The 15,194-nt window shown below is 47.2% G+C and overlaps 1 protein-coding gene across 2 annotated transcripts in view; it reads right to left on the bottom strand.

Moving 5' to 3' along the window:
* The window catches only part of LOC124002142 (leucine zipper protein 1-like), a 75,303-nt gene that overhangs the window by 14,945 nt on the left and 45,164 nt on the right, over positions 1 to 15,194 (bottom strand). For both annotated transcript variants that reach the window (XM_046309450.1, XM_046309449.1), the window contains one exon: positions 2,169 to 5,377. In XM_046309450.1, the coding sequence (XP_046165406.1) occupies positions 2,169 to 5,150 (2,982 nt within the window). In that variant the 5' untranslated portion in view covers positions 5,151 to 5,377. The remainder of the gene's footprint in view (positions 1 to 2,168; positions 5,378 to 15,194) is intronic.

The raw sequence follows: 15,194 nt of genomic DNA, 5'->3' as shown, positions 1-15,194 counted from the left end.
ACAGTATCAAACCGAACCCCAGCGGCCAACCAGATAACCCAGAGTGACAATGGCCCATCTGCAGATTTGTTCAAACAGGGAATCCTGACCCCCTTGACCCCTGACCAGGCAGGTCACTTGTGACCCCTAATCCCCTCCTAACAAGCTGGACCCCAGAAAAGTACAGTTCAGTGGCTACGACAACAACAAGCATCGCGGTTGTGTGATGACCCATCAGATCTATACAATCCTGCTTGTATTAGATAAATCATACTAACTCAAGTTCAGTTTATGAAGCAGTTAAGAATGACACAAAACAGCCCAGAAAGACGATTTCAATGACAACTTCATCAATAAGCTTGCTTTTCCCCTCCTTCATAGGATATGCACCAAGGAAGATCAATATGAATGTGGATGATGGATGATAGGAGTGTGACTGGCAACATCAATCTTCATCTCTGGTTATGTCCAGTTTATCTGCAGGAAAACACTAGATTCCCATCCACTAGGCTAGTTTGTCAGCGTGACAAATTGAGATGTTATTGTAGCCAGTTCTCTAGGATTGCTAGTGTTAGCGTAGCCACTTGACAAACAGCACACTATTGGACAAGTAATTTTACTGTGAGGCAGTTGTAATTTTTACCTCTTCTATTTGATGCCCTGTATAATCTTTAACACGCCTAGAGTTGTAAATCTCCCCACTAAGTGGCTGTGGATAAGAGAGGAATGATGAGGCCCTTTTGCCTCGAGAGTATTCAGACAGTTGTAGACATGCATTTCAACTGTATGTGAAACTAAAAGCTTATTATTCTATGTAGTGGGGGGGAGTGTGAAGTGTGGACAGAGCTAACCATTGATGGGTAGACTCACGTATGAATGGTACTCAGCATGGTACATTCACATTGATTAAAAAAGTCAGCAATGCGATTAAATCTTCCACCTTTCTGCATTCTCAAAATTCACATAAGAATGCATATTTTTCTTCACGTCAAATACATTCTTATCTCGCTGTCCCAGTACATGTCAGACTGACTCACTGTCTACCATACCAGTTAGTTTGAACAAGCTCGTATCTCATCTGTGCTTTAATAAAAGAGGTGTCAGACAGATGAATGACCAAGCGTCTTTGTCAAAACAGCTGACACGAGGACTTCTCACACATAAGTCGACCAGACTACAAGTCATGATTAAAATATTAATCTGAAAATCTGACACCAGAGACGTAATTGAATTCCAATGAAGAAAGCTTTGAAAAACAGTCGTCTGCAGTGCATTGTGGGAAATGGAGTCAAACGGAGTCAAACGGAGTCAAATGGAGGCGAGATACATGGAGGCGAGCCTTTGAACAATGCTCATCTTCAATTATGTCAGGAATGGGACAGGGCACAGCTTGGCAGGGCACAGCTTGGCAGGGCACAGCTTGGCAAGATCAGGCACAAAAAACACAAGCAAGCTATTTCCTTCCCTTGAGTTTTTTTCTAACCTTTTTCATGTTTAGGTATTTTCATTTTCATGCTCCCTCTCTTTTTTTGTCCTACCCTTTTCTCTTTGTGCTTACTTCGGCATGAGTAATCAGGTTCAGATAACTGCTGTGCTAAGCTTAAAGTTTCAGGCCTGGCGTCAGTGAAAAAAATTGCATCTGAACACTCATTCAAAGTGGACACACCAGAAAGCTACAGTTGGTGTTTTCTGGAGTATATTTTCCAAAGATTAGCTATGTAAGCACACCTGTATATGCTGTATTGCCATTGGCAAAGTACAAGTAAAGAGAGTACTTTTAAATGTAGGTATGCACTCGGAGCCAAGACTCAAGGACGTTTGGTGCCCAACATGTTCAGAGATTTAGTTCCAGTAAAAACAGAGCAAACATCCCCCTCTTACTCCTTAGAAATAACAACAAACTTGTTGGAGGCTTACAAATTATCTGTCCTCATGTCAAAATTCCAGATGTAATGTGTCAAGACCAAGCTTAGACATCAACGTAAACCTTCTGAAAATATATGTTGAGCATCACTGCAAAGACATTCTAATCATATAAATAGAGACAAATATCTCTGAACATTTCCTTGCCTAGGCTCAATGACCAGATATGCAACAGGCTCAAGAGCTATTGTAAGCAAATGGTGGAAGTATAAGAACACTAGTTTTCTTAAAAACCGGTTTGTAAAGAGTGCAGAAGTTGTCCTCACCATGGGTTGTGTCCGCCAGGGAACAAGCTTCTGAGAGCTGACAGGCTCGTGGGGGATACTCATCCGCAGACCTCCTTCAGTGGGCGACAGGGAGCTTTTGCTCCGGCACACTGGCTCTGCGATGTCCCTGGTGGTCACCACACTGTTGTTGATCCTGCGCATATACAGCTCTGCTGGGGAAGGCTTGGCTGTCCGTGATGTAGCAACCCTTGTGGCGTTTACCGTCTCCTCCGTGTCCAGAATGGTGGTGGCGCGGTAAGCCCTCCACGTGGTGGCCGACTCTGCCTCGTCCTCAGAGCCCATCCCATACATCCTGGCTCCCCGGCCAGGCTCGTCCACAGATGCCGCCCCCCTGTTCTTCCAGGTGCTTCGCACCGTCACGTTTCTCATCTCTGGGAGGCTGTCGTCCTGGGAGGTGTGGTGGCCATGGTGTTGGCTCCTCCAGCTGGTGACGGTGGTAGTGCTGCTACTGCTGCTCTCGAAACCCGACTCTGTGTCGTTGTTGAAGTCGGAGGTGGTCTCCGGTGACTGGAGGCTGAAGTTGCTTCGGGGGAGTAGGTGTGTCTCTGCACAGGCCATCCCTAGCACCCCTGATTCGTCAGGGCCATCCATGGACGGCCAGGGTGTGATCTCTCTCTTGGGGATGGAGATCTCATAGGGGATGGAGATACTTCCCCTGTGCTCACTGGGGCCGATGACAATGTTGCTGGTGGACGTGTGGCGTTCCTTGACTGGTGGCTCGCTGGATACACTGCTGCTGCGGCTGCTGGTCCTGGAAGAGTTGGGATCGTTGGGGTAGATAGTGATGCTACTGGTCAGGACTGGTTTTGTGGAAATTTTGGGCTTGCCATTGGAGGAGGTCAAGGGCTCTGCCCCACCGGACATCATGACTTCCTTCCTATCAATTTCCACGATGGCTGGTTTGATGACTGCCTTTGACCTCAGGGCTTCCCGTGGGCTGCAGACCCTGCAGAGCTCTATACCTGATGGGGTGTGAGTGGGCTCCAGGGATTCTCCTTCTGCCACCAACAGCCTGTGTTGCTCCTCGTCAATCGAGCTCCTGGTGGAGGAGCCCTCTGACTGGGAGTCCTGTATGCGAGAGTATCTGGAGCACTTGGGAGTGGTGGAGGTTCTGCTACTCAGTGCAGTCACCTCAGGTACAGGTTCTGGTTCAGAGGGCCTGGACCCAGGTGATTCAGTCTCAGAGGCCGAGGAGTGGCCCTCAGAGCCATGATCACTGAACATTGGGGACACATGGGACTTGTAGGCAATGTACGACCCATTGGCTTTGGAGAGGTTTGACACTGGAAGAGCCTCTTGAACCTGGTCCACAGACTCCAGGTCCGATGCAAATGCATCCTTTTCAAGTGGGGAGACACTGTTGCTCTTGCTTGAGCTTTCAGGCACCACATCAGAATTGTTCGACTCACTGTCACTACCAACATACAATCTAGAAAACGTGTCAACTTGGCATTTTTTGCTTTCACTCTCACTTGGTTTCTGAGATATCTTCCATGGCTTCTGGTCATTAGCTGCTGGAGGGTAGCGACTAAGAACAGAGAGCTTCTTGCGGTCACTCAACGATGTGCCGACAGGAGTATGGGCTGCTCCTCTTGTTGTTTTCTCCTCTACCCCTTTGCCTATTTCTTTCACTCCATTGTCAGAGGCAGTTGATGTTCCAGTCTTGGGTGTCCTCCTGCTCTTGTGTGCAGGACTGAGTGCCCTCCTGACAGACTTTGGAGAACTTTCCTCAGAGTTGCTCAGTTCTTTGCTCCTCAGCTTGGTCTCCATCTTGTGCTGTGGGGACAGCTCTCTGCTCTTGTACTTGGGGGTGGCTGGCTCTGCAGCAGGCCTATACTTGGGCTTGACCTGCCTGAACCCACCACGGACATTGATCTCCTCATTCTCTGCCTTGCCATTCTCAAGGATCTTTGCTGGACTGCTAGGTCCTCCATTGCCATGACTGCTGCCTCCACACAGCTGAATTCTAAGCTGCTCCACCTGATCGTTGAGCGCTCGGCTACGGGATCTCTCCTGTTGGAACTTCTCCTGCAGCTCTCCATTCTTGGACTCTGTGTTCTTAAGATCCTCCTCCACCAGCTCCAGCTGCTTCAGCCGGTTCTTCAGCCTCTCCACTTCCTGGGTGAGTTCCTTGACTTTGTTGTCTTCCTGGCCATCAAGTCTGTTCTTCTCATTCTCTGACTTGTTCCTTAGCCCAAACTCATCTCCCAGTTTCAGGTAATCCAGGCTCTTCTTGCGCCCCAGCTTGCCGGTCAGGCCGGATGAGAGGTCGTCTTCAATTCGTCTGGGATCTACCGGGTCAATCCTGTTCTGACGCTCCAGCTTTTCTGTCAGTTTTAGTATAAGCTTCTCATCCTCCTTTTGCTTCTCCAGGAGTCTCTTCCTCTCACTCAAAAAAGTCTGAGTGAGGCCCTTGAGCTTCTCCAGCTCCCCTGCCAGGAACATCTCTGCCCGGTCCAGCCTTACCTCTGACGTGTCCACTTCCTTCACACGGTCCTTGAGGGCCTCCATCTCTGAGGACAGCTTCCGGGTCAGATTCTTCTCCTCGTTGAGACTGAGGCACAGCTGGCTGCAGTCCGACTTGCTCTTGCTGAAGGCCTCTTCCAACTTCTCCAGCTCAGCCATTCTCCTCTGCAGGCACTCAATCTCAGACTTGAGGTCCTGCGTCAAGCTCTCCTCCTCCTCCAGTTTCTCCCGCACCATACGGCAGAGGTCCTCTGCCTTGCACACCTCCTCGTCCTTGCCTTCAATCTTTAGCAGGCGCTTGCGCAGTCCTTCAACATCGCCCAACATGGAGGAGTTGCTGCCCTCTGCCTGGATAATCTTGTCCTGCAGATCGAGCAGCTCATCTTCTGACTTCTGGAGCTTGTTGGTAGCCTCCTCAAGCTCGTCCAGCCGTCGTCCCAGGCTCTGCAGCTTGTGCTGCAAGTGGCGACTCGTTATGTCTTTGTTTTCAGACATCGCAGAGATTATAGTTGTTGGCCTCTTGATGCAAAGGGGAAATTATTTGAACACTTTTTGGGAGGTCCACATTTGTATGGCAGTCCTTCTCTGGTTAAAATGTCACAAGCTTGTAATGTTGGGTTGTGTCCAGTCCTTAATCCTTTCCCCACAATGTCTTCTCCCTTTTCCTTTGGTTGGGTCCTTCAACTTCCCTCAGCTTGATGGTTAACATGGGTGTCGATCATCTGAAAGAGAAAAAAAGGACCAGAGTTATAACAGAATTCACCACAGTATCTATCAAATTATTACTCACTGACCCCAATGTCATCGAAGTGATTCAGAGTATTAGCAAAACTGAATGTAACTTGAGAAACAACACGTAACAAGAAATTCCCTAATTTTTCCACATTCATTAGCAGGCATCACACACTAACATAATTAAGTCCAGTTTGCTGAGATGTAAAGAGGCCTGAGTAGGGTGAAAGCGTGTAGCTCAGAGAGAGAGAGAGAGAGAGAGAGGTTAGAAAGAGCAATAGGGAGAGAGAGAAACAGGGAGTGCGAGAGAGACAGTGAGAGGGCTGGTTTGCCTGTAATTGATTTCACAGTTCCGCCTGATTACTGCAACACAAACCATGAGAAGAGATGGGCCCAGGCAAATACACACCGTAATGCAAAGGGCCAGCAGATGGGTGAGAAGAGCAGGAACGTAATACTGCACGTACACACATGCAGGTGCTCATATAGTCAAATGTACACAGTAACCTAGACTGAAGATCAACAAGAACACAACAACCAAACTGACAGACCATGGAAGTTAAAAAAATATGCTCCAAATGCAATTCAAAAGAACACTACTCCCTCCTTGTTGCATCCTGCTGCCTCCAATGTCCCAGCATGGATTTCTCCCTGGCGTTTCTGCTGACAGCAACGGCCATAGGGCATTGCTACACACCACTCATGATTAGGACAACAAAGATAAAAACAGTCCATATTTCACAGTCAGACCAGGAATATCAGCAGGCATCCTTTTCTATTGGATGTTCAAATTATAAAATGGGGACATTAGTCCTCAATCTATTACCATTTACAACAGCACTGTTTATATGAAATAATCCCCACTTACACAAAGCTACTTAACACCTGCTAACCCCCCTGGAGGACTAAACAGGCACCTGGTAATGGTAACCCTCTCTGATGATGTTAATGCAAGTCATTAACACACTGAACCAGCTTGTCAGGCAGCACGTCTTCTAGAAATCTTATTGTTGATGCTTTCCTCCAATGCATGACTCAGGTTCTTGTCTAAAACCATCTCTCCAATCCCCCACTGGGAAAATTGAACCAGGAGCAGACGTCATCTGCGCACACTATCCCTTATCAACCCCACATCCATACCTTTCCTTTGCGCCCCTCCTCCCGATTCAATTAGCCTTTCTAAAAGCACAGCTGTTCCTAACAGGAGCGAGGAGAAGGAAAGTGATACATCAAAATAAGAGTTAGTACAGGAAAATGAATACTAGAGGGATAGAGTTTGTGAATCCCACAAGGTCAATGACGAAGACCCGCGAATGCCATTTATCCAACAAACTAGTCCTCACACTACAATAACCCTTAGGAGTAACACTCTTAGGCCTAACTGGAATCCGTACATCTGTCTTTTGAATGTTGGCCTACTGTAAAACGTTTTTAAAAAGGCCCATTTCAACAGAGACCGATTTCTCTTTCATTTTGTGTAATGCTCCACAACCACTGAACATTAAACATTAAACAGCTTGTTCAACATTCCCAGTGTAAATATGGCAATGATTATTCCATAACACATCACATTTTAAAATCAAAGCATTTCGCTACAGAGGTTTAAATCTCCTCTTTCATGAGGTCTGGTGGTTTTGTAATCTTTTAGGGATTGTTGGGAGTCTATAAAAATATTTTAGCTTTCAAATGGAAAATAAGGCACAACGTATTAGCAAGGGTTCCGAGAACTGCCTGTCCTGTGCCAAAACACCTTAAGAAATACAACTATTTACGCTCTCATGTAACATTGCCTGTTAAGTCTGTTATTCACTTATGCCCTTCCCTCTTGAGCATCTCTCAAAGTCAAGTCTATTGGGTCAGGACAGATGAAAGTACTCCGATCTCAGTCCAGGCCTGGTCCAAATGGCCCCAGGGGCCCGACTCCCATCTTGGCACCCCAATCGCGGTGCCAGGTCGGTCCCTGCCTCCTCTCTTAGACACGCATGCCAACCATGCCAACGGAAGACTTCAGAACCAGCAGTGCAAAGCGACTCTGGCACGACGACCTCTGCCAAGGCAATCAACATACCTGCGCTTACCAAAGCCATGGCCTCATTAGCTGCATCATGCCAGTCCAGTGGAGAGGCAAAGGAATGAGTCTCTCAGGCACAACGTGAAACCACAAGACTGCACACCCCTGGGTACCCACAAGGAACGAGAGAAGCTGCACCCTTTCATATGTTGGCTTCTCTAGATGCCTGTACCAAATGCCAAGGATTCTGAATGGTTGCTCGAATGTGATCACAAAATGTGTCTTCATTATCATGGCACAATGCCACAGGTGTGGGTTGTTTGGGCAAGAACCGGTTCGGAAGGAGGTGGTGGTGAGACAAAGGAACATGCCATGCCATTTCATTTGTTTGTCGATTATGAAAAACCTGGAGGGGTCAGCGACAAATGCCCGTTTTCCAGAGCACATTTCTCACAAATATGTCTGTTCAGAACCAACGAGAGCATTGCAGCAAGAGGGATGTGAGCCTGTGAGGGACAGACAGAACGAGCATCCTTACTGTGCCGGGCGTTTGATTGACAGAGGTCCTACCACTTGAAGTCATTTCCGGTCAATGTGTCGACAAGTGCATCCATTCTCACAACCCTTCTAGAAAAACATGTCCAGACCTTGCGTTGCTTCTCTACTGTACTCTGCACTGTGAACAACAGAGGAAAAAGTTGAAAATAGGTCACCTTAACTCAGCTCCCACTTAAGCGCCCTCCATTTCCTAAAATCTGGAGGGGAAGTACATTACTTATCATCTCACCTCCTTTTTAACTCTAATTACTGTCATTGAGATGAATAAGGCCGCGGCATGGGAGCTAGGGGGAAGGGGGCACCGAGCAACTGCCAAAAGGGCCTTCAGTGTGTGGTGAAGATGGCCCAGTACATCACTAGGGCCATTTTCCAACCAATACAAGATCATCAAGGAGCCTACACAACCCAGCCACGAGCATTTTGCTACACACGCTAAATGTGTGTGACCAAATTTGTATTTTTTTTGTTCACTCCCTTACCGGTTGGGCAGATGGTATTCGAGCATGAGGTCTGACAGAAATGGTCTCCGAGCCTGTTGGCATCTACAAGACTGCTGAACACTTGAACTGGACTGACCATCTGCACTGACTCTCCACTACAAGCTCTCACAGTTTCACGTCAAAATTAGATGTTCATCCATGTTTCTCAGAACGTCAAATTTATTCCAAATTTCAAAGTGTTTAAGTTCAGACATTAACTTTGGATGTTTAAGGTTATGTCTGGGCATAAATGCCTAACCTTAAAAATTCGGAGTTAACTCCGAAATGGTTAAGGTTTGAGATAGGCATTATAACAACAAAATCAACTATCTATTGCTGGATTTGAACATGCTACCTTTGGAATGAGAGGCGGACGCTTACGCCCATGCACCCCCCCCTCCACAACGCCCAAGCAAAACCAAAGCCTACTTGACGGTAACAGCGTTCACTGCTGTCCCTTAGTAACCGGTTTCCGCATTATCTCCCGACGTCCTCAGCACTGGGGCCCCACAAGGGTGTGTTCTGAGCCCTCTCCTGTACTCCCTCTTCACCCACGACTGTGTGGCCATGCACGCCTCAATCATCAAGTTTGCGGACGACACAACAGTGGTAGGCTTGATTACCAACAACGACGAACGACGAGAAGGCCTACAGGGAGGTGGTGAGGGCCCTCGGAGTGTGGTGTCAGGAAAATAACCTCACACTCAACGTCAACAAAACTAAGGAGATGATTGTGGACTTCAGGAAACAGCAGAGGGGGCACCCCCTATCCACATCGACGGGACAGTAGTGGAGAGGGTAGTAAGTTAAGTTCATCTGCGTACACATCACGGACAAACTGAACTGGTCCACCCACAAAGACAGCGTTATGAAGAAGGCGCAGCAGCGCCTCTTCAACCTCAGGAGGCTGAAGAAATTCGGGCTCGTCACCAAAAGCACTCAAACTTCTACAGATGCACAAACCGAGAGCATCCTGTCGGGCTGTATCACCGCATGGTACAGCAACTGCTCCACCCACACCCGTAAGGCTCTCCAGAGGTTAGTGAGGTCTGCACAACGCATCACCGGGGGCAAACTACCTGCCCTCCAGGACACCTACACCACCCGATGTCACAGGAAGGCCCATACCGATCATCAAAGGCAACAACCACCCGAGCCACTGCCTGTTTCACCCCGCTATCATCCAGAAGGCGAGGTCAGTACAGGTGCATCAAAGCAGGGACCGAGAAACAGCTTCTATCTCAAGGCCATCAGACTGTTAAACAGCCACCACTAACATTGAGTGGCTGCTGCCACCAAACCGACTCAACTCCGGCCACTTTAATAATGGAAATTGATGTAAAAAATGTATCACTAGCCACTTTAAACAATGCCACTTAATATGTTTACATACCCTACATTACTCATCTCATATGTATATACTGTACTCTATACCATCTACTGCATCTTGCCTATGCCGTTCTGTACCATCACTCATTCATATATCTTTATGTACATATTCTTTATCTGTACATATTCTTTATCCCTTTACACTTGTGTGTGTATAAGGTAGTAGTTGTGGAATTGTTAGGTTAGATTACTTGTTGGTTATTACTGCATTGGCGGGACTAGAAGCACAAGCATTTCTCTACACTCGCATTACCATGTGTATGTGACAAATATAATTTGATTTGACATAGACGGATGTTGAATATGGACTTGTATTACAGCTGACCTGCCTACTCTCCACACCATAGCACCCTCGCACACACACACACACCCTCGCACACACACACACACACACACACACACACACACACACACACACACACACACACACACACACACACACACACACACACAGCACCCTCGCACACACACACATCCCCACCCAACCACACCTTAGCACCCTCGCACACAACCCCTCCCACCCAACCACACCTTAGCACCCTCACACACACACCCACCCACACACACACACACACACCCACACACACCACACCTTAGCACACTCACACACAACCCCACACACACACACACACACACACCCCACCCAACCACACCTTAGCACCCCGCACACAACCCCAACCCACACACACCCCACCCCCACACACACACACAACCCCACCCAACCACACAACCCCACCCAACCCCACCCCACACAACCCCACCCCACCACACAACCCCACCCCCCCCCACACAACCCCACCCAACCACACAACCCCACCCAACCCCACAACCCCACCCCACCCCACACAACCCCACCCCACCCCACACACCCCACCCCACCCCACACAACCCCACCCAACCACACAACCCCACCCAACCACACAACCCCACCCCACCCCACCCCACACAACCCCACCCAACCACACCACCCCACACAACCCCACCCAACCACACCCACCCAACCACACCACCCCACCCCACACAACCCCACCCCACACAACCCCACCCACACAACCCCACCCCACCACACACAACCCCACCCCACACACCACACACACACACACCCCCACCCAACCACACACACACAACCCCACCCAACCACACACACACACACAACCCCACCACACCCCACACACACACAACCCCACCACACCCCACACAACCCCACCCCACACAACCCCACCCCACACAACTGCTGCTTATTTACTTATGCTAATACTGCTCAAATAAAACACCCCCAATACACCCTTCCCTGATACATCCATATTAATGTCCATGACTTTGAAATGAGATGTTCCACATACACTACATGACCAAAAGTACAACTAAACTTGAAACTTCTGGGTAAAATAAAAGCCTTGAAATTCCCTGGTTGAAAGGGTCCAGGTCAGAGGGATACAGGGTTGTCTACGGTGTGGTGGGTAGGAGGGGGCTCTGTAAGGATCGGTGCCTACAGAGTGGCAGAGGACAAGATTCACTGAACACTTCACAACGAGGCAGCAGAAAGGTGAAAAGAAGCCAGTGAGAGAACCGAACAAAGAGATTATAAAAGATAGAAGTGGGGAGTAGAAGACACACAAGAAACAGAAAATGGAGGAGCAAGAGAGCGCGACAGAAATATAACGTGAGAGGAGTAGTGAGAGACGAGTGAGAAAGAGGGGCCAGATCGGGTACTGCCGCCAACGACGCCAAAGCATTTTGGAAGTGAAAGCACTACCAGCCACCGGTGAAATAAAGTGGGCCGCTGTGCTGTACCAAGGTTACAATCATGCACCATATCATTAGGGCCTTAGCCACTCTTCCTGCCTGCAACTCCCAGTACATTCTGTTCCCTCCATGAAAGAGGGAAGAATAGAAAGAGAGAAAAAAAAGGACAACTTTCTCCTGTACTTGATGTTACTTCGGAGGTAGGGTTGCAGAATTCTGGGAATTTTCAATACATTCCTTGGTTTTCTAGAAATCTTGGTTGAAGGGTCCAGATTCCCTGCTTACTCCCTTCTGATTCAGGAAATCCTCCAACCAGGATTTCATGCAAACCAGGGAATTTATTGAAAGTTCCTTGAATTTTGCAACCTTATTTGGAAGTCTAGCCTCGGGTTCTTATTCCTCGTAAACATTTGTTAATAACCGTCGGCTCGGTGCCCCTAGCCAATGAGTGGCTTCGACCTCATCTTTAGATGGTCTGTGTGTGTCTGTGTCTGTAATATTATTAGCTTAGACACTGAGGACTCAAACTGCGGGACTCTTGGCTGTCCTCAGTTGTGCTGCTGGATACTGGCAGGCCAGTGGAAGCCACAAGATGGCGGCAACCGGATGCTTGTGCTGCATTTTTTTGTGGTTTTTCCAAGAAAGAAAACCATCGTATAATGTTCGGTTCTGTCGTTTCCTGTCATGTCACTTTTCCCTGCTTTCTTTTTTTGTGGCAACATTTTTAAATAAATGAAAGGAAGTTTGACATTTCAATAGAGCCACGACTCAGGACTCTTAAACTGAAAGCCTGTAGTAGGAGTTCATAAAAGGCAACTGAAATTTGACAACAAAAACTAAATACATGTTCTTTGCTTTCCTTCTTGAGAAATGGGAGAAATGACTGCTTAGTATAAGTAATGAAATGTGGTGTAATACAGTGTAAATAAAACGTTGCTCAAGAATTTGTTAATACTTAAGTAAATTTAGTCTGACCACATAGCAACTAAGCAGATGCCCCTTTCTGGGTTGACATCAATACCAACTTAGGTGTTTAATTGCAATCTTTCTGCCAAGTCTTTGTGGCTTTCTCGTACCCTATTGGAAATCCAAAATGTTTCTGTGAATGAGCCAAACACTTCACTGTGTTTTTCTGTCCCTGGTTATATGCCAGGTTAACTAAAGGACGGACCAACAGACAGAATAAAACAAACTTGATGGACCTGAAAATCAATGACAAATCAACCATGTTTACTTCTTTCCTTCCTGGTAACATAAAGACTTGATAACAGCCTGTAGCGGGGACAAGAGTGGACACGTCCCTTAACAATATTGATTGCGCAATGTCAGCAATTGTTAAACTGCAATGTTGCAGTTAGGGCTGTAATGATTATGGAATTTTAGGTAATGATTCATTGTCATACAAATAGCCAGTTATTAATTGTAAAAACATGTTTTGAGCTTGTATGATAATGCATATTTGAAAACTAGCTATGACATACCTAATGAATCCGACACACCGGTCTCAAAAATGAATGGTTTTAACCACTTGGAACTTTTGGAAATTAAGCTTCTCCTCCTGCAGGTTCTGCCCATAAAATGATTACCAAACTTACCCACTTCAGATAGAAGTGAAAAACTGCTAATGGGTAAAATATATATACTTGAATATAAAGTTCAATCCCTCTTCCTCTAAAACAAAGACATTAAGAGGATTGTTTTTTAAGTTCCCGGTTATAGTCCATAATTATTGTTTATGCGATTACACAATTGTGCCAGCCCTAGTTACAGTATTCGCTTTGCCTTCTCAGAAAAAAAAGTACAATATAAGTTCTCCTTTCACATAGTCACAGGTCCGTCCGTGCTACCGACCAATGCAGAATCAAAATAGCGACAATGTGGGCGCACGCGCATCACTGTGTGTGTGCACGCGTGTGAGCCAGTGTGTGAATAATAATTTATAAAAGCAAGAGAACGGTACCAGAGACTGAACAAGAGAGATAAACAACTTGAAGAACGTTCTGCGGTGGTCTTGTGTTGTTTGACTTGGGTCTTTCACAGTTCCACTCAGCAGACTCATCTGCACATCTATCACTCCAGTGTTAATTGCTAAATTGTAATTACTTCGCCACTATGGCCGATTTATTGCCTTACCTCCTTACTACATTTGCACACACTGTATATAGACTTTCTCTATTGTGTTATTGACTGTACGTCTGTTTGTTACATGTGTAACTCTGTTGTTTTTCTCACACTGCTTTGCTTTTTCTTGGCCAGGTTTCAGTTGTAAATGAGAACTTCTCAACTGGCCTACCTGGCTAAATAAAGGTAAAAATTTAATTTAAAAAACACAAAAACAGCCTGGTGAAGTCCTTACATGGTTATGAAATGTATTTGCCCCAGGCTCATCACTCCCCTCCAAAACAGAGCCTTTTCTGGGTCCCACATAAATCTGGGTATGCAGCCTCCCTGCTGTGTTCCATGTCTATGGCCAAGGCCCTGGCACATATACCCCCAGACCCTGCCTCCATCTGCCAGCAGAATAAGACAGACAGACAGGACAGACAGACAGACAGACAGACAGACAGACAGACAGACAGACAGACAGACAGACAGACAGACAGACAGACAGACAGACAGACAGACAGACAGACAGAGAGAGAGAGAATAGAGACAGAGACAGAGACAGAGACAGTGACAGACAGACAGACAGACAGACAGACAGACAGACAGACAGACAGACAGAGAGAGAATAGAGACAGAGACAGAGACAGTGACAGACAGACAGACAGACAGACAGACAGACAGACAGACAGACAGACAGACAGACAGACAGACAGACAGACAGACAGACAGACAGAATACAGTCAGCCAGCCAGCCAGCCAGCCAGCCAGCCAGCCAGCCAGCCAGACAGACAGACAGACAGACAGACAGAATACAGTCAGCCAGACAGACAGAAGCCTACCAGACAGAGTGACAGACAGAGAGAATACAGACAGACAGAGACAGAGAGAATACAGACAGACAGAGACAGAGAGAATACAGACAGACAGAGACAGACAGACAGAGACAGACAGACAGACAGAGACAGAGACAGACAGACAGAGACAGACAGAGACAGACAGACAGAGACAGACAGAGACAGACAGAGACAGACAGACAGAGACAGACAGAGACAGACAGACACAGACAGACAGACAGAGACAGACAGACAGACAGACAGACAGAGACAGACAGACAGAGACAGACAGACAGAGACAGACAGACAGACAGAGACAGACAGACAGACAGAGACAGACAGACAGACAGAGACAGACAGACAGACAGAGACAGACAGACAGACAGACAGACAGACAGAGAGAGAATAGAGACAGAGACAGAGACAGTGACAGACAGACAGACAGACAGACAGACAGACAGACAGACAGACAGACAGACAGACAGACAGAATACAGTCAGCCAGCCAGCCAGCCAGCCAGCCAGCCAGCCAGACAGACAGACAGACAGACAGACAGACAGACAGACAGAATACAGTCAGCCAGACAGACAGAAGCCTACCAGACAGAGTGACAGACAGAGAGAATACAGACAGACAGAGACAGAGAGAATACAGACAGACAGAGACAGAGAGAATACAGACAGAC

This window comes from Oncorhynchus gorbuscha, linkage group LG17 (genome assembly GCF_021184085.1).
Source record: "Oncorhynchus gorbuscha isolate QuinsamMale2020 ecotype Even-year linkage group LG17, OgorEven_v1.0, whole genome shotgun sequence".
In the NCBI taxonomy this organism is placed as follows: Eukaryota; Metazoa; Chordata; class Actinopteri; order Salmoniformes; family Salmonidae; genus Oncorhynchus; species Oncorhynchus gorbuscha.
The sequence above is the reverse complement of the archived record's forward strand: the minus strand, read 5'-3'. Positions and strand labels throughout refer to the sequence as shown.